Source organism: Gadus chalcogrammus, chromosome 13 (genome assembly GCF_026213295.1).
Source record: "Gadus chalcogrammus isolate NIFS_2021 chromosome 13, NIFS_Gcha_1.0, whole genome shotgun sequence".
Taxonomy (NCBI): Eukaryota; Metazoa; Chordata; class Actinopteri; order Gadiformes; family Gadidae; genus Gadus; species Gadus chalcogrammus.
Window position 1 is genome coordinate 3,284,445 of NC_079424.1, and position 26,884 is coordinate 3,311,328.

Sequence of the window (26,884 nt, forward strand, 5' to 3'; positions counted from 1 at the left end):
GCGCTCGGGCCCTGGACGACAGCCGGACACGGAACGACCAAATGGGTTCTGCCAGCGGAGAGAGAGAGAAGACTGGAGGGAGGAGAGTGGGGAGGGGGGAGCGATGGAGGAGGATGCCGAGAGGTCCCCCCCCCCCCCCAACCCGGGGGAGATCTGCCTGTTAGGATCCAGACAGACAGACTGACTGTCTCTCCTTCAGAGATAAAACAGCCACACGAGAGGAAGTGAGGCAGGAAGGAAGGAGTGAGTCCTGGGGCTCCGTCTCCCCCTCTGACACCCCGCCGGCCGTGGCGAGGAGCGGGAGAGACGCTGACCCACATTACACCACAACACAGCACAGCACAGCCACACGTTCCTCACACACAAGGAGAGATCAATAGCAATACAGCATGGCACAGCCCAGTAGATTCAGAGGCTGCTGGACGCACAACCAGAGACAGCGCGCGTGTGTGTGTGTGTGTGTGTGTGTGTGTGTGTGTGTGTGTGTGTGTGTGTGTGTGTGTGTGTGTGTGTGTGTGTGTGTGTGTGTGTGTGTGTGTGTGTGTGTGTGTGTGTCTGTATGGGGGGGGGGGTGGGTTCCTCTCCTCTGCCGAGACAAAGCCCCCTACCCTCGCTGCTCCTACCTCCTCCTCCCTCCCCCCCGCCGCGATGCAGGGGTATAGTGCCCCATCCCCCGGGATCCTGTTGTTGTCCTAGCCCGGGATGCTACTCCTAGCGCTACGGCTGCTGCTCCTCTTTGTCTCCTGCTCCTCCTGCGCCGGTGTGCTCGCGTGCGTCCGTTGCCGTGGCGGTGCTGCCGTACCCCTCGCTCACTAGACCCCCGCTAGCTGCTCTCGTCGACCCCCCAGCAGCGCGCAGTGGCTGAGCTGCTCGTCCCACCATCGACACCCCACTCCACCAACCAGCCCCCCCGGCCTGCCTCCTGATTATCTGGTATCCTAGCGACAGCCAACGGGGTGCCTACGGAATCCCCGTGCGGGAGCCGCGCGCTGATTGGCCGCTGTGATCCCCCCTCTAATGAAGATGATGGCCGTGGTTCCCCTCCCCCCCTTTCCCCTTCCCCTTCAAGCGGGGAGCGCATATTTTGGAGGGCTGCACGGAGGCGTTCATGCTAAGGAACCGGCGCCCGGGTGCAGATGGAGCTTTTTATGGGGGACGCATGCAAAAACAGTGCATAAACGTGCAAATGAGCGTGCTTATAAAGACAGCCGTGATGCATTGTGGGTAGGATGATGGAATAGAACATATTTTAAAGAGTCAGACACCACTGGCGTCAAGCGATTCCTTTTAACACAAATCTGTGTGTGTGTGTGTGTGTGTGTGTGTGTGTGTGTGTGTGTGTGTGTGTGTGTGTGTGTGTGTGTGTGTGTGCAGAGGCCATTATCATAACGCTGGGACACTAATGACGGTGGATGTGCGGGGATGGGACTTTGAGTACCAGGGAGTGGGATAGACCTCTCTCCCTCTCCTAACCCAGAACACTAACACCCCACGGCTTACACAGGGAGCAGGGATGGCTCACTAAACCCATTCCTAGAGATTAGCCTAATTCTGCTACAGCCTTAACCAAATCACTAACCAGCCACACTAAATAACTACAATTAAATGGAGCGCTAAAATGATTCAGTACGCCAATAGGGCCAGTTTAGAGAGATTATTTGAAAATAATAGTTAATAATAATGGTACAAGATGACTGACACAGAAAAACTCAATCCCCAAAACATGATAGACGCATTACAATAAAGAACTACTTAATGTGAATCCAATTCTTAAATCAAACCCCCATTAACATGTGTGCGTGCACGTGCGTGACTGTGTGCATGTGCGTGTGTGTGATAGCATCCTCATTGTCTGAGGCCCCACATTAACATGCCACCCCAATGTCTGGCGGGCTGAAATACAGCCATTTTCAGACGCTACCCGGCACGCTACGTGCAATTGATTGCGAGCGGCCATGCACAAGCCTCATTGATTATGATCTCCCCATTAGCATATAGATTAGCCTGTGGTGGGCTAGCCAGATCCATGTGCCTGCAGTCACACACTTCAGCGGGGGGGGGGGGGGGGGGGGGGTAATGCACCGACGACGGACCCAATATGGCTGGTTGAGTGGCTGGGGAAGTGGTGGCAGCGGTGTCTTTGTTTGATACGAGCCGTTTAACCCGAGGTCTCAGTGTTTTAGATGGCCGTATGAAGCCAAGATGAACCTATTGTAAACTCTGTGTGTGTGTGTGTGTGTGTGTGTGTGTGTGTGTGTGTGTGTGTGTGTGTGTGTGTGTGTGTGTGTGTGTGTGTGTGTGTTTCGCGCTTGTGTGTTTGTGCGTACGTGTCCGATATGTGCGCGTATCCGATATGCGTGTGTGTTCTTTAAGAAAACACAAGCCACTCCCCCTGCCTGCCCTATAGCCAACTGATCAATTCCATTCCCCTCAATGCCTAATAAGCTGTTCTTATGGGCATCACAAGCAACGTGAGCCAGTGGATGACGCAGGGCGCAAAGGCACAGCCAGGGACAATACCACTGGATTCCTCTGGACAGACGGAGGCGTTCTCCACTGGAGATAACAGATCAGAACCATTGGCTGTGTGGTTGGGCTTAGCCGTGGATACAAACAACTGTTTAGTTCCTCTATTGGCTCGTTTTAATGCAGTGGATGCCGATCTGATGGTAGGTTTGAAGAGCCAAGTTAGATTAGGAGAAACCTTGGCTGCCACACACACACACACACACACACACACACACACACACACACACACACACACACACACACACACACACACACACACACACACACACACACACACACACACACACACACACACACACACACACACACACACAGAGAGGAGGAAAGCATATTGCCAGCCTGCAGCCGCAGGGCCGGATCTGATTGTCTGCGTCCGTCTCCATTGGCTTGTTGATTTTCTGTCTGCTCTCAAGTGTTGTGAATGAAGGGTTATTAGTGGCTGAGGCCCGGGTCTGATGAAGTGGGCCGACTGGGGACAGTGGTCTGACTGGAGTGGGGTTATGAGGAACGTTATGAACGCAATCATGGAGGATTTCACATGACCTAACGCCCATATAGTTCTGATCGAGGGACCGAGATGAGGTCAAATATGAGGTCCGAGATGGACCGAAATGAGGTGGATCATGTTTAAAGTGATGGAAACAGGACCATAAATGTATGATGACATATCACAGGGGGATGTATCCGCTACGAAACTACTCAATAACTTGTCAGTGAAATGTCCAAAAGTATATTACTAAACATCTTATGCTCTGTCTTGTAAGGACTCAGGTTTCAGGTGTGTTGTCTGAGGCGGTTGTGTGGTATGCAGTGCCCTACATACATGCCCTACCTTACTTACCTATCTAAAAAATGTGAGCCTATATAATTGCTCACTGCCTTGGCACCAAAGACAGCAGGAACAGACTCCACTCATTAAACCGGCTTCAAGGAAATCAATAGACCGAAATCAGGCGAGATTGCAATTGATTTACCCGAACATCATTTTCTGAATCTTAATGCACCTTGACAACTTGCTGATAACCACATGACCGGCATTGAGATGATGTTGAAGGCAGTCCTTAAAAAACGAATATTGAACTGTTGGTGACAGAGTCTGTCACCTCACTTACATGTCCAGCAGATAAAAGGCAACTTCTGCGTCACATCCAAGACGTCCTCCTTCCCCCTTTATCCTCTCCATTGTGCGAAAAGAGCGCTGATGTAAATACTGGATTTAAAACTCTTTCTATTGTTTCTCTTTTCTACCTCTTCTTTAGAAGTCTTTGGAGTGTAAGCTTGCCAGAACCATGAGCCATTACACGATGAGAAACAGTGACGGGAACGTACCAACTGCCTCCCTGGTCTTGATAGACGTCCACGGAGCACATGCCCTCCTTTGAGCTGCTGTGATTGGGCAGGAATAAAGCAAGGGGCTCGCCAAGTTCTCTCTACGCAGCTGCAGAGTCTGAGCAATTAACCCAGATCCCTTTAGCCTTGAGGTTAGCGTCTACATGAAGGTTAATGTTTCTCTGAGTACATTTCAAACCAAAGATAAATCGCATTAATTCTTAAAGATGATGATATTAAACGACTAGGACTCATCGTTTCCTGATGATGTAAGGCGTACAAATTCACTGAAGCTATATGATTCAGATCTCCACTCGAGATAACAGAAACATCCACCTAGCATGACCCATTCTCTATAGAAGGTTACAAGTCCCAGAGAACAGTGTCTTCTATATGTGGATCATTTGAAAGGTCAGGTGTTTCTCAAAGTGGGGGCAAGTTGGGAGATGCTGGCACCATCATTAAGGAAGTGACTGATATTTGTGTATATGTATACGTGGAGCAGAACAAGTACATGGTAAATGGACTGCATTTATTCAGCGCTTTTCTACCCAGCGGCCACTCAAAGCGCTTCACAATACTGCCTAACATTCCCCCGCATAAATTCACACACCAACTGCGGTGTGGACCATGCAAGGCGACAGCCAGCTCGTCAGGAGCAGTGAGGGTGAGGTGCCTTGCTCAGTGAATCCTCAACACTTGGAATCCCCAAGTGTTGAAGCCGGTGATCGAACTAGCAACCTTCCGGTTACCATCCCAACCCGCTCTACCTCCTGAGCCACATGCGTCGGGGGGGGGGGTCCTGTTTCCTAGCCGCGTGTCCCAACAAGCTGCTCGCTCCTCGTTGTCTTCCCCAGAGGTCGATAGCCAAGACGGTGAGCAGCAGGTCGATGAGGCCCTGTCCAAACAAGAGGCCGGCTCAGCAATGCTTTCTTTAGTCCTGCCCGGCTGAGATCCACTCAGATGCACGGGGCCTCCCCTAAGGGGCCCCCTCCCTCCCCGAAGGGCCCGGCTGTAAGTGAGCCATCGGACCTCTTCCTGCACAGATGAGTAAGCCGGCACAAAGAGGCCGTGGGCAGTGTTCCAGGAGAGTCCTTTAGCTGCGGCTGGAGCTCGTTGTGAGCCTGTCCACTCCTACTCAGAAGCACTCGAGAGTCAGGTCAATTGACATAAATGAATTTTGAAAAGAAATTTTCCAAGACGGTTCCTTCCCAACAGCAGACCACAGTCACATGAACTCAACCCCTATAGGTCTGTCTCCTTAGGGCGGCGTTTTGTTTGATAGAAGCCCTTTAACCCATATAAAGCCAAGGAGGAGGTCTAATTCTTTAGAGCACCCCGATATCGCCCCGTCTGACAAGCCTTCATAGAAAGACCCTGGGTTCTAGAATCGGTGCAAATACTAAAAACCGAAATAACCTCACTGTTAATAACCTCATACTGCGATTACACCAAGGGCACCCTGGGTAATCTCCCATCTCAACAATTTGTCCCCAGGATGTGGAGCATGTGGAGGAGAAACCTTTATGTTCACAACACCAAAACTCTTTTCACTATATTTGACAACCATATATTAAGTTTATTTCATTTCATGAAAGAGTGTCTTGAATGTACCCTTAAAAACAGTAACGTGATTGTTGCTTTGCATGCTTCATTTTTTCCTGTTGTAAAATACAAAGTCCTTTGGTGATTTGAAATGCTTCATAACAAGATATATTATTAGCCTATAATTATGAATCAGGACGAAAGAAAACCGACAGAAAGAGGTTAATCCTGGGTGGATGAATTTGGGAGGGTGACTAAATGTTGTTTTGGCGTCTCTCATCTATAAATAGTATACTAAAGCCCTGTCAAACAATGCCATTATTGACTACAGATTAGCAACATGCTACAACCAGAACGAGCTCTCAAAGTCAGGCCTCTCTCCAAGGATCCTGCACTCCAGTAGGGGGGGAGAAAGTAGGTCAGGTATGGGTGGGAGGACGCCAAAAGCAGCACAGGGAATGGAAAGGATTCAGACAAGACAAATGTCTCTGGCTTCAGCCAAGCGACATTCATGGGTCTGCCAGTCTTGTGCGAAGGTCTCCATTAAAAGCAGCTAGGCCGTAGACCAACATCAACACACCCATTGGTGGAGGGTATTAATCAGGGGCAAGAGAGAGCCGGGGTAGGGGCTGAGGTACCAGGTTGGACCCACTGTCCTACCAATAGCCATCCTTGGGCAAGACGCCCAATACCTGCTCCTTAAAGTATCTGAATGCACTAAAAGTCACTTTAGATCATGACGTCTGACTGAAGGGCAAAAAGCAAGTTTCAGTTAACAAACCAAGTTTGGTGGCTCCACAACTATTGCCAAATGAAATCTAAGTTATAGCCATCCAACTAATTGTTAGCCTGTTTAATAGCATCTTATAACACTTCAAGAACAAAGTTCACAAAGGCCAGCGGAATGAGGTAAGCTAGCTTTAGAGTATGCGGAGAGGAAGGTTTGGGGAGAGGGAGGTTTGGGGAGAGGGAGGTTTGGGGAGAGGGAGGTTTGGGGAGAGGGAGGTTTGGGGAGAGGGAGGTTTGGGGAGAGGGAGGTTTGGGGAGAGGGAGGTTTGGGGAGAGGGAGGTTTGGGGAGAGGGAGGTTTGGGGAGAGGGAGGTTTGGGGAGAGGGAGGTTTGGGGAGAGGGAGGTTTGGGGAGAGGGAGGTTTGGGGAGAGGGAGGTTTGGGGAGAGGGAGGTTTGGGGAGAGGGAGGTTTGGGGAGAGGGAGGTTTGGGGAGAGGGAGGTTTGGGGAGAGGGAGGTTTGGGGAGAGGGAGGTTTGGGGAGAGGGAGGTTTGGGGACAGCTCCTGCCTGGGAGTCTGAGCTGTGAGGGCTGCTCCATTATGGAAAAAAAAAATCATAATCACGATTATTTTGCTCAATATTGAAATCAAGATTATTGAAGCGATTATTTTTGAGTTTGAAAACATGATGTATTTATCCAGCATGTCTCCCCCAAATTTCTTCTTAAAAAAAGTACACAAGATGGTCAAAAAGAAAATGTTCAAATTTAAAATAATATCCAGCTGCACACAAATGTAATGAAAAAGAAAAAAATATATATTTTCGATTATATTAGCTTTGTGATAGTTTGACGCTAAAATAGAAATCGCGATCAAAATTCGATTAATCGCCCAGCCCTATGAGCAGTAGGTGGAGGAGGAGGGTGTAGCAGCGCCTAGGAGCTCCCAGTGCCCCACAGGGAATCGATACATCTGTGATGCTGATCCATGATCATTGGTACGATTAGTATTCCTGATAGGATGAAACTGGTGCCAAGAGACTGCATTTCACAGAAACCTGCTCTGAAGAAACACCCTAACCTACTACCCTAATCCAAATGCTTTCTCAAGAAGGTCATTCAAACATTCCTTTGCATACTTTAAAAAAGAAAATTAAGAAGAACTCTAACTTTGAGGTAGATTATAAAAGGCCATCTTATGTGTGTTTTGCTTCACATTCTCTTCCGAATAAGCAAAAAAGAAAGCAGGCACTGCGGTGTCCCTCATTTAAAAGATGGGGATGAAAGAAAAACTAATCCGCAAACTCAAAAGAATAAAGCATTAGGAAGGATGTCCAGGAGGGGATCAGGGGACAGATGAGGGGACAGAAACAACTGAACTTACTTTTGGGAAACCATAGAAGCGGCGCTGGTAAGGATCTGGTAAGTATGCCCACTGGGCGCCTTCCTTGGGAGGTGTTTCAGGCACGTCCAGTGGGGAGGAGACCTCGGGGAAGACCCAGGACTAGGTGGAGAGATTATATCTCAACACTGGCCTGGGAACGCCTCGGGATCCCCCCGTCAGAGTTGGTCAATGTGGCCCGGGAAAGGGAAGTCTGGGGCCCCCTGCTTGAGCTGCTCCCCCCGCGACCCGACCCCGGATAAGCGGACGAAAATGAGATGAGATGAGATCAACAAAAAATAAATAAACTTTTAGGCGGCCATTAAGGGTTAACCAACCTATCATCGGAACACTTTAAAGACATGTTTGACTGCAAAACAATGGATATTTACGATATCCTGCTTTGCCGAATGTGTAAGGTGCAAGAAATTCACGAAAAATAGATAATACTCTAATGCATGTGCACATCGCTAAGGCGGAGACGATGAAGAGGACAGTCGTTTTGCAGACAAATGCGTCTTAATCGTCCACTCTGTGTTCGCCGAAGGGGGAAATAATTGCCAGGAGGCCGAGTCTGAGACGGAGCTTAGAGTTTACAGAGACATCGGTCGGCAGAGCCCAGGAGGTGCAGCAGGTTGACTTGAAACCGGTCGGTTGCTAGTTCGACCCCCGGCTTCTTCTAGCCGAGTGTCAAGGTGTCCCTGAGCAGGATGCCTCACCCTAACTGCTGGAGCTTGCTGTCGCCTTGCGTGTTTGACTCCGCCGTCGGTCGTGTGAAAGAACAGTTGCAAGTCGTTTTGGATGAGAGCGCCTGCTAAATGCCCTAATGAAAAATATCTGAACCCAGATGTTCAGAACATAGGTTGTTGGATGTACACCCTGCTGTGAGGTTGGAGATGTTTATGGTGCAGCAGAATGTCCAAACGCTACGCCCCGTTAATCAGCACTAGTGACGAGGAGGATTTATATCCAGGTGGACGTCCATTGCTCCCTGAGAGCAGTAAACATTACGGATAGGGTTTAGATTATATTATTAAAAGATATGATAATGTTAAACGGAACATGATGATGAAATAAAGTCCCGCAAATCACAAATAAGCTTTGTAAAATGAGCTGTTTGATAAAAGACATGGCTATAAAATATTAAATTACTTTCGATTTTGGATAAAACGGTCATTTATAAATGTTTATGGAATTCAGTGTTTTATTGCTTGCAGTAGACGTTACTCCCATCAGCCTCTGGTAATTGGATCATAAATTGGCGATCTAGAATAACAATGAACGGACAATATTAAAAAGAAGCCATCGCCAAACTCTAGAGGTCCAGTCGACTGATTAAACTCAACATTCGATCACCTTTACATTCTGATCATCTTCAGTCCTGAACGGTAGGGATCAATCCACACAGTGTGGCGTGCGAGCACACAAGCGATGTGCATTGCGGACCAATCTGGCTCCACTTAACGGTGAAGCCCAGGTCCACAAAGTGGGCTTAAAAGCGTCTTTCAGGCCTTTACTGCCACTTTCGCGCCTCATGTTTTAGGTCAAGGTGTTACAGTTAATGAGGGATAGAAACCGTGTCAACGAGTCGTTGCCACGTTACCTTGATGTGCAAACTTTTAGAACAGTTATGGTGGGGGTGGAAAAGAGCTTTCTGTATCTGGTGCTCCTGGCTAGCAATGAAACCGTTTAAAAATAAGAGAAAATAAGGATTTTGGAGTCCGAAGCGAAATCCTACATACCACAACTAAGGAATAAAATGTTTTATGTTGCAATTCGTCAACCAAATACACAATTTACAACCACGAAGCAGATAGTATGTGTTGTGTTCTAGATCCTAAGGACATGCAGTAATACGCCAAAGAAAGACATCTGTGTGCAGAATGCAGACTAACGTCAGGGAAATACGTGAACGATCTCACATGTTCACGTGAAAGCCAAACATAACAAAACTTTGGAGTGCAGCGTTTGAAAGAAACAAACTCGGACCTCTGGAGTAAAGCCGCCTCAGTGCCATGATGGCGATGTTGCCTCCCGCGTTCTGTCTCCGCTGGTGACGGTCGGAGTAGCAGTCAAGTTGGCCCGGCCCTCATGCCCGCTCCACCATGTGCCAGGGGAGGTTGGAGTGATCAGAAGTACTTTTTTTTTACCAAACCATAGCACCATCTTGCTCAACAACAGAGTGGAAAGCCATTGAGTTTAAGGGCAATTTTTACTTCATGGATAGGAATCGATTTGGTACATGGCATTTGGAGGTTAATCACCAAAACAACAGCAAGACCATTAATTATGACTTTCATATTACAGACATCATATATTTATTTATATATTAAGTATGTCACAAAAAGCAGTATTGTCTTTTAAGTTAAGTTGTCGAATTTTCACTATCAGCTAAATCAATCGCGTAGAAAAGCACTTTGGAACCACCAATGAACTTCCAGCTGCTTAAGTTGGAGTCAGAGGTCAGCTTCAACTCTCACCCTGCTCCCTTTCCCAAGCATGGGTTTAGAATGACCTTTGCCCCGACATAGCATGTAGCATAGCTATTATAATGGGCTTATCTTCCACTCCCAGTTGGCTGGGCTTAACTTCAGACGCTGTACGCCGACATTCTTACGTCCAGAAGGGTGGTCATTGGAATTAGAAGAATCAAGCATTGGTCAAGATACTGCAACGGGGTGACTATAGTACCACATAACTCATATGCTCCTGTACATCAAGGCAAACATACAGGAAAGAGCAAGGGAGGGAGGAAGCCTCTAACCTAACAAACGGAAGAGCACAGCATATCATCGTTAACCATCTTATAACCCTAGCAGGAACCGTGCAGCGATTAACGAAAGGACAGCCATTAAGGCCTATTGAGCAACTTCAGCGATTACCGTACAACCTGAGACCAATTACAGCCTGACACACAACAAGGTTGAACCCCAAATATGCACAGGTTTTTCTGTCTGATTATCCCAGGAGTTGAGTGGCGATAGAGACTGAACGGGCGACAGAGAGACCGAATCACATAATAGCCTGCCCTGCCATCATTCTGAATCAACCTCAATAGCCCTGGAGAACATCGAAGGGCAGCATATGGCCTCATGTCAGCCAGTTGTTATTTTAGCAACATTCGGGTCAATTTTAGGCCATGGGGCATTTGGGCTTCTTCAGTTCTACAAGAGATCAGTCGACCGCTGACTATTATTGCTCAAAGGCATGGCACAGATTACGCACTTGTCAAAATAGCTGGCCCATCGCCCCGAGCCCAGGGTCACGACCCCAGAGACGAAGTTGGTGTGGGTGGGGTTGTTGGCGTGTGTGTGTGTGTGTGTGTGTGTGTGTGTGTGTGTGTGTGTGTGTGTGTATAATAAATAAAACGGACCCCAGAGACGAAGTTAAGAGTCTCTCAGTGGAGGCTGTTGCCAACGTTACCCCCTTTTGCATATGGTCGTTGCCTCCCCTACATAAAAAAAAACATGCTAAAAACATTAGCAGGCTAACACCCCGCCTCCGCGTCAAACTTCGCCTCGCTATTCGTGATGACTTCATGGTCATAAATCCACATTGCAGTAATGAAACCCCACGTAAACCCGTGCCAACTGAGGGTACAACTGGCTTATTTATCCCTCTTCTTCTGGCCCAATCTGGCAACACTGCTGGGTTGCCGCAATGCTAACGGTGGCATTAGCGGTCGCGGCTACACACGTCGGTTGTCACGCAGCCGGACACACGTACGAACCCACGCGTTCCTACGCGCCTCGCCCCCCGACGGAGAGCGACGGGGACGGGTCCCCTGACGGCACACAGCGCTGCGGGGCAGGGGCAGGGACAGGGGAGCGTGTCGCCCTACCTCGGCCCAGGGCCTTGTTGTTGTTTGTCGCTCCTCCTGCGGCGCGTCTTCGCTGCCGTCGCGTCGCGATTTCGCCCCGATATCCTCCTACACCATGTCGGGGGTTTTCTGCCCGTTTTATCCGAAACGCTCAGGACCAGACGCGCGATATCAGAGCGAGGCTCGACAGTGGAAGAGGTATGTCTTCGTTTGCTTTCCGACACCACGTGACCCCCAGCCAATGGTAGAGGGCGTGACATTTGAACACGCCCCCGGCCCCCGGTCCACCACCCCGCCCCCCGTCCCGCCCCGTCCCATCCTGGTCTATGGTTCCACGCGTTCGTCAAATCGTCCGCCCGTCCCCACTCTAAACATTGGTATAAGCGACTATACCTGTTCCAGATTGACCTATATTGGAAGGTAGCCTAAATTGGAACACAAGTTGCATGTTTCATTTCGATAAAAAGGCAGATAGTTCGGAATAACATGCAAATCCACTGCATGAGGTTTCCTATAGATAGTTATACAGATATAAAGGGCAAACTGTCCATGTTTCTGTGTGTGCGTGTGTATTTTTGTATGTGTGGGGGTTGGTGTGTGGGTGTGTGTGGGTGTGGGGGGGGGGTGTATGCGTGTGGGTGAGAATCTAAATAATAAATAAAACACGATTATTTCTATAACATTTCAGTTTGGAGATCAGATCTTTGCCCGGCATAGGAGGAAGAGAAACTGCATTCATCATTTGCTTACGAGAACTGAATAATTTATCAGTATCAGAGCTCTCTGATTGGCCCTTGAGTTAATGATCCGGTATTTCAGGGCTCCCTTGATAGAGTCCGCCTCGTTCCAGTAACTGCACTTGGCTTAAGTCCCTTAAGACTGAGCAGACAGCCAGGCAGTTAAACTGTTCTGTGTGTTACCTCACCTCTGAGGAACGATCACATCCCCTTCCAGGAATGCTAACATTAAACCCAAACTCGCACAATTCTACCTTTCACTATAGGCGTGCACCCCACTGTTTACAGAATGTCATTGCTGAATGCTATGCTGCATGTTTAATACATGAGTGTTTCCATCTAATCATCGTGGGCTTGGTTGATGCACTGCTTGAACAGAAAAAGGTGAAATTCAAATGTAATTATTTGGGGTTACGCGATGATCAAACATGCTTTGTCGATGTTGCAGCTGTGAACAAATGTGTGTTTGGCTCAATAAATTCATATTAACAATGCATTTTCTCATTTGATACTGAAAAAAATGAACGAATAGCAGAAAGGAGGCAATGTTGAGTTTCAAAAAAGTTGAAGTGCCAATAGATTAAATTACAATACTAATTCATTTTATGTGAAAACGGAATGGGTTGTGTGTGGTATGCCGACACATTAACAACAGATGCAAAGGATGAGGTAATGATCAAACGATGCGGTTAAAAGAATGGGTAACACATGAGCGACCTTATAGCATTACACAGCCTGGACACCTGACCGTCTTAAGATTTCCATAGCACTACTTGTAATAGCCCATAATGAAAACAGTTTAACTCGGTGGTTCCAAAATACTTAAAGAGTATCTACATAAGAGGAATTAATCTAGCCAAAGGGACTTGTAGATTAATTCATATTCATACTTATTTTAGTTTTTTATTTATTCATTCATTGAATTTAGTCACATGGTCAAAAGGTTTGAGATTAAAAGTTGATGGGACGCCTGACAGACTGACCGGTTTTTGGAAAGGCCAGCTAGTAGGCAGACAGACAGAAATTATTGACAACTCCCGTAACATCGATGCGGTGACATGGGCGAACCGCAAAGGATGCCGACTGTCCACCAGGTGGCGCCATGTAGCTACCAATGGAAATATGAAATATGGAATCGAATCGAATTGCAACTCAATTGCCTAGGACTTTCCTTTGTAAGTGTGAGTAATAAATACATCCAGCTTCTTCATCATTTGACCGTTGACCGTTTATTTACGATGGTTTGACACATACAGATTTCTTGAATCAATATGAAATGGCAGAAAGGTAAAAGTTAATATTTTGGGAGGATAAATACCCCTCCAGGAAACAGTATCTAAAAACATCCCAGCCAGCAGAAACGAAATAACGGAATAAGGATTCCCCGAATAACCGAGAAACCCTAAACAATACAACAGGCCTGGGCTAAAATATTAAATTCAACATTTATTTTGAGAGTGTCCTCAAAGTGGACGCTCAGAGGTGTTCCAAATAGCCCGCAGGAACACGGGGAATTGTTCCCGTGAAACAATGAACATTTTAGCGGCCAACGTCAGGCTTCCTGGAGACGCTCCCTGGGATCCGAACGCCCCCCCACCCAACAACAGGTTGGGAATGACGCCCAGAGACCCCCGTATCAAAGGTTGCTTGTTGCTTCAAGAAATCCCAGTTCTGAGTGTTTGCACAGCGGGGGGGAACGGGGGAGGAAGGATATTTAGTATGATTGGACCTTCCCAGTATAGACATCACAGGTGAAATCTGTGATGTCTGTCCTCCCAGTGACTCAAGGGGGAGTGGATATCGGAAAGACAACTCGGGGGTCTGAATGACGAAACATTCACGCATTCAAACATCCAAACACAAAGACAAGTCGGCTCCACTTTAACTGACCAACGGCAAATAATCCATTTATAGTCAAACTACCAGCCTAAAAGCCCTCTTCAGATTAGTCACTGTATTATGCAGTCAATCACACTGCTCCCTTGTGTCAGAGTGTGTGTGTGTGTGTGTGTGTGTGTGTGTGTGTGTGTGTGTGTGTGTGTGTGTGTGTGTGTGTGTGTGTGTGTGTGTGTGTGTGTGTGTGTGTGTGTGTGTGTGTGTGTGTGTGTGTGTGTGAGATAGTCATGCCTAAGACTAGCAGATCACATGATTGCAACACCACTTCCCGAGTCCCCAACTTGGCTGTGTGTGCGTATCTGTGTGCGTGTGTGTTTGTTTAAGCAGGTGATCTCTGATGTGTCTGTGTGTGTGTGTGTGTGTGTGTGTGTGTGTGTGTGTGTGTGTGTGTGTGTGTGTGTGTGTCTGTGTGTGTGTGTGTGTGTGTGTGTGTGTGTGTGTGTGTGTGTGTGTGTGTGTGCTTGAGGACCTTGTGGGGACCTGGTTGGTTATCACACGTATTTTCGAGTGCATCGCGGATTGTACGTGTGTTTGCGCATGTGTGTTTATATCTCTGATACGTGTGTGTATGTGTGTATCTCTGATATGTTTGTCCGTGCGTGTTTGTGTATCTCAGATATGTGTGTGTGTGTGTGTATCTCTGACATGTGTGGGTGTGTGCGTGCGTGTGTGTATCAATGATGTGTGTGCGTCTGTGTGTATCTCTGATATGTGTGGCTGTGTGCGTGCATGTGTGTATCTCTGATGTGTGTGTGTGTGTCTGTGTGCATCTCTGATATGTGTGGGTGATATACTCACACACACGTGCGTGTGTGTGAGTATATCACCCACACATATCAGGGATACACGTACACACACACGTGCGTGTGTGTGTGTACGTGTATCTCTGATATGAGTGTGTGCGTGTGTGTGCGTGCGTCCCTGACACATGCTTGTGTCTGAGGACCAGTGTGGCCGGTTACCTCACGACCTCCACCGGCGGGGCCCGCGGTCTGCCCGCGCCGAACACACTCTGCTGCCCCCTCATTACCTCCATTCCCTCTCAGCCATCAGGCCCCCTGTCACGGCCCCGGGGCCCTGGGGTGGGCCAGATAAGAACGAGGGGCCCTCGGAGGGTCCGGCTGCCCGCTGACCTCGAGTGGCCTGTTGAGTATGCCACGCGGTGCATAGAGGGGAGAACACTCCCACAATGCACAGTTCCCAGAATGCACTGCTTCTCTCTCATCGCACACACACACTGTCTAAAGGGCCGATTATGGTCGCACGTTCACGCAGCGCAAGGGGGTTTACGGACCTGTTACGTCCTTGCGGACCCTCCTTGCGTCCGCCGCAAGGGCCTGACGTGCGCCTCCCAAAAATCGTAACCCTCCGTCGAGGCGACGCAGCAGCAAGGGCTGTGATTGGTCCGCTTACTACAACCCGACGCAGAACCATAAAGGTTCACGACTGCGTCTAAGCGTCTTCGTGGTCATTGCGTTGCGTGAACGAGGGACCATAATCAGCCCTTTAAACTTGGCCATGAGGAATAACAACACATATGATCGCTAATAGTTTTGATTATGTCTTTATTCATTTTCTTCTGATAAATGTACTTATTGTAAGCTGCTTTGGATAAAAGCGTCTGCTAAATGCCCTAAATGTAAATATGATATACCGGTAGGCCCTACATATTTTGTATTATTGTTATTTAAGATGATTTAAGAACCCAATAAGCCAGGTATGTGTGTGATTATTGTTGTTGTCCATGTTTCGCCTACCATGAGAAAAGCACCAACTATGCCCCCATAATCCCAGGAGTTATTTACGGCCACGGGACTTTGAGAAATAAACACTAGTGTGCAGAGAACCACCTCCTTTAGCCTGCAGTACTCATTTAAGGGCTGTTGAGTCAGCTTACGAGGGGTTAGCTCCTGCACTGAGACCCTCGGAAAACTGCACCGTCATTATTACGAAAGTGAACGGGAGCAATCCTTTGTCCCTTTCTGTAGTCATTAACGGGGAAACTCGCCGGGGGAAATGCATCGGTTGTAGCAGACTAGCTGGTCCTTGCTGCTCCAGGCTAGCTGGCCCTGGCTGCCCACGGCATTGGTATCGGTCCGATATTGGCCCATTACCCTGGATCGGATATCGGAGGGGAGTAATATACATAAAATATGATACGATCCGCGTGTCACGCGATAACAACGGTAAATCGTCAATTAGGCGCATGCGAATGAGAGCTACTGCAAGGGAGCTACCTGTTGAAAAATCATGTCAGCAGTGCGGCGGTAATTCAACCTCAAAGAAGAAAAGGTACTGGGCCTGGCTGTTGCACGGCTCTCCTCGAAAATTGTACCGCCTACGTAATCTGCGTTCGAAAATTCCAAACCTGCCTGGCAACGGACGATCACGTCGAACGATGACATAGGGAGGTTCATGAACATTCGCGCTCATTCATTGAGCCTCACAAGACGAAATAACAATAAACAGATAACACTTGTTTTACAAATGAAATTTATTAGCGTTACTAACTTTATATTTGTATTGTATTTAATTGTTTAATCGCATTTAGCTAATAAACTGAGTGTATTAACACAAGCTAGCTAGACTATGATACACTTTACACACTCAGTTTAATAGCTAAATTCAATACAATAGAAATATAGGCCTAAAGTAAAAACAAGTGTTATCTGTATTATGTTATTTCATCTTTGGCAACATGAGCGCGAATGTTTTTTGCCAATTTTCGCCCCCGGTACAATATTGGTGTGACAGCGCCGCCACGCGCTTATAAATCAGGCGTTTGTGTGTGGGGTTCCCCATTTATATGGCTAGAGGCTAGCTGCTTCTTACATATCGATGTACTCCAAGTAGAAGCTAAATGCTAAAGTAAACAATCTTTTTCACGTCATGATATCTACACAAACGTAATGCCCTATGAAAGAGACTACAGGAGTCCAACCATACAAGCCTTATATCAATAAAGTACTAAAGTTACCGGACATCCTTAACCCTTACACTCTCTCCACTTTTAAGTCCCGTCTAAAAACACATCTTTTTAAACTGACATATTCAATCAAATTCATTGTCTCCCACTCATTTCACCCCACTTGTGTAAATTGTTTCAATGTATCTTGTTCTTGTGTTTTTTATGATTGTTGATTTTGTTTTTTAAACACTGCCCTGTAAGGTGACCTTGAGTGCTATGAAAGGCGCCCTCAAATAAAATTAATTATTATTATTATTTATTAAAAGGAAAACGTCACGCTGGCAACCAGATTTTCAGTTCGAAACAACCGAACGAGAGATGGCGTTTTCCATTGCGTCCATTTGTTGTTTCTTTCAAAATGAAAATAAATCAATTTCAAGAGGTGAAAATCCCTATCAATCGAAACTTGTCGAGGCGTTCATGTATTCCCCTGGGGTATTAAAAGGGAAAATTTGCATTAGTTATTATTGGATTATTTCTTTTTACATGAAGACAATCTATTCTCTATTTTGTGGCATATAGGATTTCCCCTTGTTAATTTGGTTTGTGTGGAACCGAAAATCGGTTGCTATGGAAACGTGACGTCACACTTTAGTACTAGTAGAATTGAAAGTATTAGCCTACGTCAATAACATTTCCTGGTTACTACTAATAGTGAAGAAACAAGCGCACACACTTGATTCAACTATTCAAACTATCAGCTGTAACAGCCCAGCTATTCTATAGGCCTATATTATCTCAAATGTATTCAAACTTTAACCATTTAGCTATTTGTTTAACTCTTCACTTTATGTTTCCAACCATTTACAATTTTTTATAAATGTGTGCATGTTTACATGGTTTACTCCATTTAAACTTTTAAACTCTGTTCAAATCTTTTCACTTGATTTAAGCCAACTTCAACTTTTCTTAAGCGAGAGAGGCTTTAAGGTTGCTTATTGGCAATCCTGAGTATAGTGGTTCCATAATTGTTATTACTATTTTTGGTTCAAGAGTAAAACAAAGTATCGGATAGATATCGATGTGGGCAGCTAGCCTATATGGTATCGGTATCGGAAGTGAAAAAGTGGCATCGGGGCCTCCCTAATTTTTACATATTCAGATTTGACAGGTCCCATTCCTCACTTCATACTTGAGGAATGACAGGCTTGTGTGCAAAGGTGTGGGCGTGTGTGTGGTCACGATCGCGTATGCATGTGTGTCTGGGTCGAGTTCACCCGAGGACATGCAGGCGGTGGTTAGAAAACTCTCGGCCATATCGCGGGCAGCGGTTCCCCCGCTTCACTCACTTCCCTCGCTTTAACACTTTACCAGAAATACCGTAGCGTAGCACATCCGACTCTGACTCGCTCCCCCCGATCGACTCTGGAGGGCATGCAGCCGTGCACGTCTACACTTGAGCGGCACAGCTGCGGTAAGAGTTTCAGCCGCATCAGGCTGCGAAGAGAAGGTCACACGTGACTGGAACATACTGTCGCGGCTCGAGAGCCAGACGTCATCCGAGCGCGAGTGACAGCACGCACGTCGACCATGAAGGATGCGAGGAGGTGGAGCTGAGAGGATCAAGGCTGTAGACTTATGCCTATCAAGAGATGAATTCCGACTAGGAATTAGAAAGATGCGACGGCAAGAAGATTTTTTGATGCGGAAATGGGTCGGGGTTCGTGTTAATGTATTGTGAGTCAGAGACTGTTTCTGGGGAATTAGTGAGGTTTCAGCAGCATCCTGTACGCAGAATTACGCTCTTCCTCTTAACACTAGTATGATTTCACATTTAGGTCTTATACTGTTTCCATACCCATTCACAATCATTACATTTTCACAAAATATTGATAGGTTGTTGAAGTATATTAAAGAAATATTGTTGATCAATATAATTTTATTTTTCCTTATATTTACCTATAGTAGTGTGCTTGACGGCCCTTTGAGTGGTCATATCATTGTGTCCAAAGCCATGCATCACATCTTGCACTTAAAGATAGCATCATGTAGCATCTTATCCTAGCTATCTCTGTTGTATAAGGGGAATGGGTTAACTAAGCGATTGTGAGTGGTTGGCACTTGGTTCTAAAACATCCTTACTGTACCGACAGCAATATTTCGTTTCTCTTTCTTCTGACAAATGTACTTTACTTTACCACTGTATGTGATTGTGGAATACATTGAAAGCAGGCAGTGTTTGACTTTGACTGTTAACAAGTTAACCGTCACATATAAGCCTTTCTTCTGACAAATACTTATTGTCAGTCACTTTGGATAAAAGCATCTGCTAAATGCTTCAAATGTTAATGTATGAAGTTTGAAAGATAACAAACAATTGACAACAACACCACTGTATGTCATTGTGGAATACAATCAGAAAGCAGGCAGTGTTTGACCTTTGTGTGTAGCATTAACAAGTTAACCTTAACATATAAATCAGTCTGTCTTCTGACAAATGTACTCATTGTAAGTCGCTTTGGAGAAAAGCGCCTGCTAAATGCCCTAAATGTAAATGTAATCGCATAACCCAAATGGCAGTGCCCTCCCTCCCAGCTGGGCCTCCCCTCCCCTGAGCTCAGCCCTCGGTGGTTCGCTGCCAACATGCCGGCGCGTCCGTAATGCCGTCCGACAGACTGTTTTCCTCCTCGGCGCGGTAACCGGGGCAGCAAGGCAGCGGCCGTGTTCTGCTAATTGGTCCTAACGAACGGGAGAGAAGGAGGAGGGGAGCGTTTGAGCTCATTTAACTCTGACCCCTCGTACTTACCCACCGGGGAAACGAGCCGGTTCCTGTTCCCTGGAAACAGGAAAACCGATAGGTTTTCCTGGAAACAAGAAAAAGCGTTTGGAGAAAGATTTGTAACGGATACGAGATATTAATGCTGTAACATGTAGAGGGCTTAGTTCAGAATTTCTGCAAATTTCATTCATGTTTCCGATCCTGCTTTCTATTTATTATTTATTATCGTTTATAATAACTACTATTATATTGATCACATTCCAATCTGGAGTTCATACACTGAGCCAACAGTGCTATCTTGTTAGATATTTTCTTCATCCTCTTTGGGAGCAGAATGACTCAACTGTTTGGCTAGCCACATGATTTCTGGAGGCTCGGTTCAGGATGTTTGCGCTGTTTCTGCTGGTTCTCTTCATGTTGCCTTTTAGTTGGAAAGATCCAGTATACTCTACCACTGTGAGGCAAACCAAAGGGAGATTGACATAGGGGAACCAGTTCACCGGTGTAACATCTGCATTAAACCAATTCACCGGTGTGACATCTGCATTCGATCCAGTTCACCAGTGTAACATCTGCATTAAAACCAGGTCACCAGTGTAACATCTGCATTAGACCTTCATGGTTCACCAGTGTAACATCTGCATTAAAACCAGTTCACCAGTGTAACATCTGCATTAAGACCAGTTCACCAGCTCACCAGTACAACATCCGCATTAAGACCAGTTCACCAGTGTAACATCTGCATTAGATCTTCATGGTTCACTAGTGTAACATCTGCATTAAAACCAGTTCACTAGTGTAACATCTGCATTAAAACCAGTTCACCAGTGTAACACCTGCATTAGACCTTCATGGTTCCCCTGCCCTTCTGTGGTTCTCCACGCTGGTCTTTCTGCGGTCCTTCGTCCTCACAGACCAGGCATGCATGGTAATGAGGTCATGGTCATGAGGTCATGGTCATGAGGTCATGGTCATGAGGTCATGGTAATGAGGTCATGGTCGTGAGGTCATGGTCGCGAGGTCATGGTCGCGAGGTCATGGTCGTGAGGTCATGGCCGTGAGGTCATGGTCGTGAGGTCATGGTAATGAGGTCATGGTCATGAGGTCATGGTCATGAGGTCATGAGGTCATGGTCATGAGGTCATTGTCATGGCGACGGGTTCACCCCCCCCAACCCCGGCCTCTCGCCTGTTGCTTGGCCAGCGGAGCTTCTCCCCGGCGGGGCAGCGGGAGAGGGCCGGCGTGGACTGAGCCAGCCAAGCCCTGCTGGAGGTCCAGGAAGGGGGCGCGGGGACGGAGGCAGCCCCCCAGCGTGGAGACCCTCTGTGCAGACCCGCCGGACGGGAACATCTTTTGACCACCGAATGCTGGAGACATTTTAAACCTTTGGCAATCAAACCTTTGGCCATTTTAAACCTTTGGCAACCTTTGCACATTTCCACCCCGGCCTTTGAGGAGACCGTGCCACTGTTTGGGTTCTACGGTTTCCATGGTGCCCACTCGGCCTGGCGCACACAGATAGGGGAGGAATGTGGCTCAGCAGGTAGAGCGGGTTGGCTGGTAAACCGGAAGGTTGCCAGTTCGACCCCCGGCGCCTCGTCCTCGCTGAGTGTCGAGGTGTCCCTGAGCAAGGCACCTCACCCTGAATGCTCCCGACGAGCCGGCTGTCTCCCTGCGTGGTAGACACCGCCGTCGCTGTGGGAATGTGTGCGTGAACGGGTGAATGTTAGGGAGTATTGTAAAGCGCTTTTTAGTGGCCACTAGTTAGAAAAGTGCTACATAAATGCAAAAATACATCCAAATGCAGCTCAGCAACTTGAGTGACAGCCGTTATCTTCAAGACCCCAAAACCAAACCCCAGGGCGCTGTGTCCTCTTCGCTATGCCACACATGTGCCCCTGAACTCGAGCGCGACACCTCCAGCCCCTTCCTGTGTGGAAAAGGTCTCTCCTCTCTCAGGTCCACAGCCAGGATGCCTCACACACACACTACCTCATGGCCATACCTCTGAGTAAAACACGGTATTTCATCCACTGCTCATTCAAAAACAGAGCACACACACACATCTCCAAGGAGACGGAAAAACAAAACACAAGAAAACGAATGTGAGCGACTCCGGCTGGGAGCTCCATGATGCACATTAGGCTAATACCTGGGCATTCAGGGCCTCTGTGCGGGCCCTGGCTCCCACACAAGGAGTGCGTTGTGGTGGTGCATTGTGGGTAGGTGAATGCGCGCCCTGGGGTATTAGAGGTTCCCGGTGCCAGGAGCGGAGGCCGGGTTCCCCCCGGGCTCCGGGCCCTCTCACATGAGTTAACCTGCATCACGTTGGCATGGCCGCCTTGTTCCCGGGAACAAAGACCCAAGAGAGCGCCGCTGCTCGGCCAACCCACATTCTGCTCACCGCCTCGGCGAGACGCACCACACCAAATACCAAGTTATGTTTTCCTTCATTTCTCCTCATTAGTTTCGTTTCAAACTCTTGAGTTCTGTGATCCGAGCAACAGAAAGCAACGCAGCAAAAAGCCCTTTGCACATTTGACAGCTCGCTGTTGAGATGACGTCTGTGTGTCTGGGTTCTGAGGTTGCTATGTGACTCTCCAGGTTCTAATCTTGCCTACGGTGTTTTCTAGGTTTCTATGATGGGGTCCAGGTTCTATGGCTGCTATATGGCCTTCTAGGTTCTATGGTCGTGCTACTGTCCAGGTTCTTTGGTTGCTAGGCTACGATCATGTTTCTAAGGTAACTATGGTGCTGTCCAGATTCTATGGTTTATATGGTGCTGTCAAGGTTCCATGGTTGCTACGGTGCTGTCCAGGTTCCATGGTTTCTATGGTGCTGTCCAGGGTCTATGGTTGCTACGGTGCTGTCCAGGTTCCATGGTTTCTATGGTGCTGTCCAGGGTCTCTGGAGGGGATTCACGTCAGCAATACAGAAATAGAAACAGACACTTCACCCGTACAAGCAGGATTCTGAGTAAATTGCGCAAACCACGGGAGTGATTGAAACATATTCTTTATAATGGGGGTGTGACTACGAACACGGAAAAGCTGATGATACATTTCATCGAGTCAAAGCTCAGTTGTGGGCTAACGTGGAGTTTATTCATGTGGTGCTGTGGACGATCGTGCTTTATCAATGACAGCTGTACCCATGCCCTCTATTGGGTGCATTGTGAAACAGAAATGCTGAGGATTGAGCAATATCAATGCACACAGTTGGACAAGGATTGGTTCCGGCTATCGCCAAAGCAAACAGATGCGTCGGCCTATGGCACTACAGCTGTTGTCTTGTGTGACGCGTTATTTAGTCAGTGCTGACCAAATACTCAAACTTCACGCAACTCTGTGTGTCCATGCTGCGTTAAAGATAAATAAACACAAAGGTGGAAAAAAAGGAACTTGGCAGTGCATTGTAGTGGAATATTTGTTCCCTCTTCATTCTGCCAAACTTCTCCTTTCATCGGCACACAGAAGTCCTTTTGTGCAGGGTTTGAAAAGCCTGGGGCGGGCCCTGTCTCCCACCTGACCCACGCCTCACAGCGCCCTGATCAGGGGGAGAGCGGAGACGCTCTGTAGGCAACACACTCAAAGGAAGAGGTCACCTTACATGAACACTTTTTCTGCGTTCGGTTCCAGGTTTCTGCCTGTGTGTCGACTCCAGTGGACTTCCCTCGGGAAACCAATCGCAATCACAGGAAATACATGATGTGCGAAGTAGTGCCAACCAGGTTAAGAGAGAGAGGGTGAGAGAGAGAGAGAGAGAGAGAGAGAGAGAGAGAGAGAGAGAGAGAGAGAGAGAGAGAGAGAGAGAGAGAGAGAGAGAGAGAGAGAGAGAGAGAGAGAGAGAGAGAAAGAGGTCCAGGCCCTCTTACATCATAATCCATTTCTTTGGCATAAACGATCAAAACCAAACCGGTTTCCAGGGATCATCCGCTCTCACGCTGTTCTTGATCCATGTTAATTGCTTTAAGTCCATAAACTATGGATAAAAATATACATTTATTCCTATGGATATCGGTTCAGTGTCAACGTCAACACCAGCAACAGATGAATTCACTTGACCTTCGTATCTCTGCGGTGTCTCGTTCTTATCACAGTTATGTAACCCACGCATTTGTTTACCAATAACGTGTTTGGATAAGCCAGCCGAGGCGCTCAGATGAAAGCCCATTGTCCGCACACCTCTCTCTGGGGCACGGTTCTATCTGGATTCACACACACTAACCCTAACTACCTATCCCACTCACTGTGCGGCATTAACCCCGCCGTGCCCGGGGCAGAGCCCGGAGCCGGGTGTGGCTCCGGGGCCACCCGGGGTGAACTCCCATGACGTAGAGACGCAGGAACGCCACACAAAAGCGCCTCTGTATTGTGTGTACGGTGAAGGTGTGTAAACAGTGTCTGCTGCGACAGGTCAGGGGGCATCAGGCCAGGGGTGAACTGTTAAGTCGGCAGCATGCCGACGTCCACCTGCGTGTCAAAAGCCGTTATATTCGCCTTTGTTCCCCATTTGGATCTTGGAATGATCTAAGGAATGTTATGGATTATTCTGTTTATTGATCGTTGAAACGTGAATGAAAAATAATTGGAATAATGATTAAGTGTTCAGACCCTCCAATGGAAAACATTTGATCGTTTCTTGCTCAGCAGGCGATTTTGTCCGAAGGTTCATCCAAAGCGTTGAAGTATGTGATGTTCATTCCAGACTGCAAATTGACAATTTCCCTTCTGTTTGCAGGCACTACAGAAAACCAGTCTCTCACAGTTTGAGTTGACCGTTAAAAATGCTTCAAAAGGCTACTTCATATCTACCAAGATAACCCGAGTGTGCTGCCTTGCAAAGAGGAAAACAATGGAGAGAGGGTTGCGTAGCTCTAACACTAGCGTCCAGCCCCATTATCGTCTTGTTGACTGTAGATACAGGCTGATAGGTTGGGAAACGCACTGAATAGGTGAGCCGGTTTAAACAATACACACTCTGAGTGGGAGTGAAGGAATCCATGCTGGGTCCAAAGAGGTCCTCTGTTCAATTCAATTCAATTTTATTTTGTATGGCCTTTATTCAACGGTACAGTCTCAAAGGTCTTAACAGGCCGTGTATGTATGACCCCCCCCCCTGACCCTAGCCCCCCAGAGGGCAAGAAAATCTCCCTTAATTAGCAAGGATGAAATCGAGAGGTGGAACGCAGAGTGGGGGATCCCTCGTTCCAGGGATTGGTAGGAGTGCAATGGGTACATACACACATACATACATACATATATACATACATACATACATACATACATACATACATACATACATACATACATACATACATACATACATACATACATACATGCATACATACATACATACATGCATACATACATACATGCATACATACATGCATGCATACGCACGCACGCACGCACGCACGCACGCACACATACATACATACAAACAGCTAAAACATTTTAAATCTGTGATTGGGTGCTGGCCTGAGAACCACAAGGAGAGTCAAGGCATTCTGTTGAAGTCACTTATCTCTCCGCTCGATAATCGTCCCAAACGCCCCGATTATTGTGCAGAGAGAACGTAGAGCGTGATTGGCCGAGCAGTGGATGGCACCGTGACCCAGTCACTTCTCCGGTTCTTGGGGCAGCGATGGCGAGGCCTGGACGAGTGTCGTAACTCTCCGTTATGAAACAGATATACACATGCTGGCTCATCACCGGGGAAACAGCTGCCCCGGAAATGTGGGAGACTGGCATGCGAGGTCAGAATGACTTCCGACGGAGATGACAGCTCTTTCTGAGTAACAGGTTTCATCCCACATCAAGGGGGGGGGTGAGGAGACTCAGGGCGATCATTATGAAAGTGAAAATCGCTGAGCCAAATGACATGTCCCAATGAAGTAAGACCTTGTTCCAAACTTGGCACCAGGGCTGGCTAGTGTGCTTGGCTTTAACAGCCTCACAGTGCCTATCAAAGTTTGGGAGGATTGCAATCTCGAGTCAAGAGTCTGAACTCTGGTCGTTAGAGTGTAATAGGTGTTATGTCTAGCTTTGTACTGAATGTAGCTATAGCTCGATATTAATGACGATAGAGCCTATGGTCGCAGAACTGTAATCGATGTATGGCTGACGATAGCGGTAAAATATGGTCTTGCGATTCTAACAATGTAACAGCGTAAACGATCATACCTCAGGCCGATCCACCGGTACACGTCTGTGGGTCATGACACAAAATGTAAATGTTAGATGTTAAAAATGTTTAAAGTCTTCTCATTTCAGTTTTTAAATGGTTTGCATGATGCAAACCATTTTAAACTAAAACAGAAAGTTTGCAGGCAGTTCTCTCTTCTATTGAGGCTCTGGTGGACTCGCGAAATACAAAATGTCTTCAGGTTCAATGCACGTAGAGGACAGTTGGGGGAGTTGGGGAGGGGGGGGGGGGGGATTAAGGATGCTTCTCCAGGCACGTTGACCTTTACGTCCCCTATTTGGAGTTAACGTGCGAAAGGAATGAGTGGCAGCTGAGTGTACAGGCCTGACCTCGCCAGCACTTTGTCCTGGCCGGAGCCAGCAGAGAGACGGCCGCGAGGCGGGCCAAGTCCATAACTCTGCAGCACTGACACAGAACCGGACCTCCAACCACGTCTGGGAGGGCCTGCAGCAAACCCGTCTCTGGGCTTTGACCAGGGTCCAACCTCGTTAGAGGGACTTGACGGGCAAATGCACGGTAAAATACAGAATCAGGAGAGGAGGCTTTCATTTTTCATCTAAACTCACTTCCTCCCTCACTCCCTACTTCCCTCACTCCCTACTTCCCTCCCTCCCTTTCCTCCCATCCTCCCTCCTTCCTATGTCCCTCCTTCGGTCACTCCATGATTGAGTGACTGATCCATGCAGACGCCATTTTGGGCAAAAATAAAAAAGTCCAATCTCCCGCCAAACTTTCTCCAATCTGTATTTTGATTGGACGATCTGTAATCGTCTGTAATACATAAGGACAGCCCGTAAAAGCAGGAGAACTTCCACATACAAGTGTCTCCAAATGTGATCTGCGCGGTTCTGACAGTACTGAAGGGTACAGTTCTATAGAGCCGCGGGAGAGGCTTGGTCAAACGCAGTCAAGTCGAGGTTGTAGCCATTCGGAAAACTACCGGCAATGAGTTTTGGTGTGACTTCTTCAGAGATCTTTCCTCGTTTAACAACTTTATACATTTGAGCCAAAGACAAGAAAGAAACA

At 47.4% G+C, this 26,884-nt stretch overlaps 1 protein-coding gene across 1 annotated transcript in view; it reads right to left on the bottom strand.

Annotated features, from left to right (window-relative positions):
* LOC130402270 (polyhomeotic-like protein 2) overlaps positions 1-11,591 on the bottom strand; it is a 42,734-nt gene extending 31,143 nt beyond the window's left edge. The window contains exon 1 of the mRNA XM_056606414.1: positions 11,353-11,591. Coding sequence (XP_056462389.1) covers positions 11,353-11,591 — 239 coding nt within the window. The remainder of the gene's footprint in view (positions 1-11,352) is intronic.
* Positions 11,592-26,884: the final 15,293 nt, after the last annotated feature.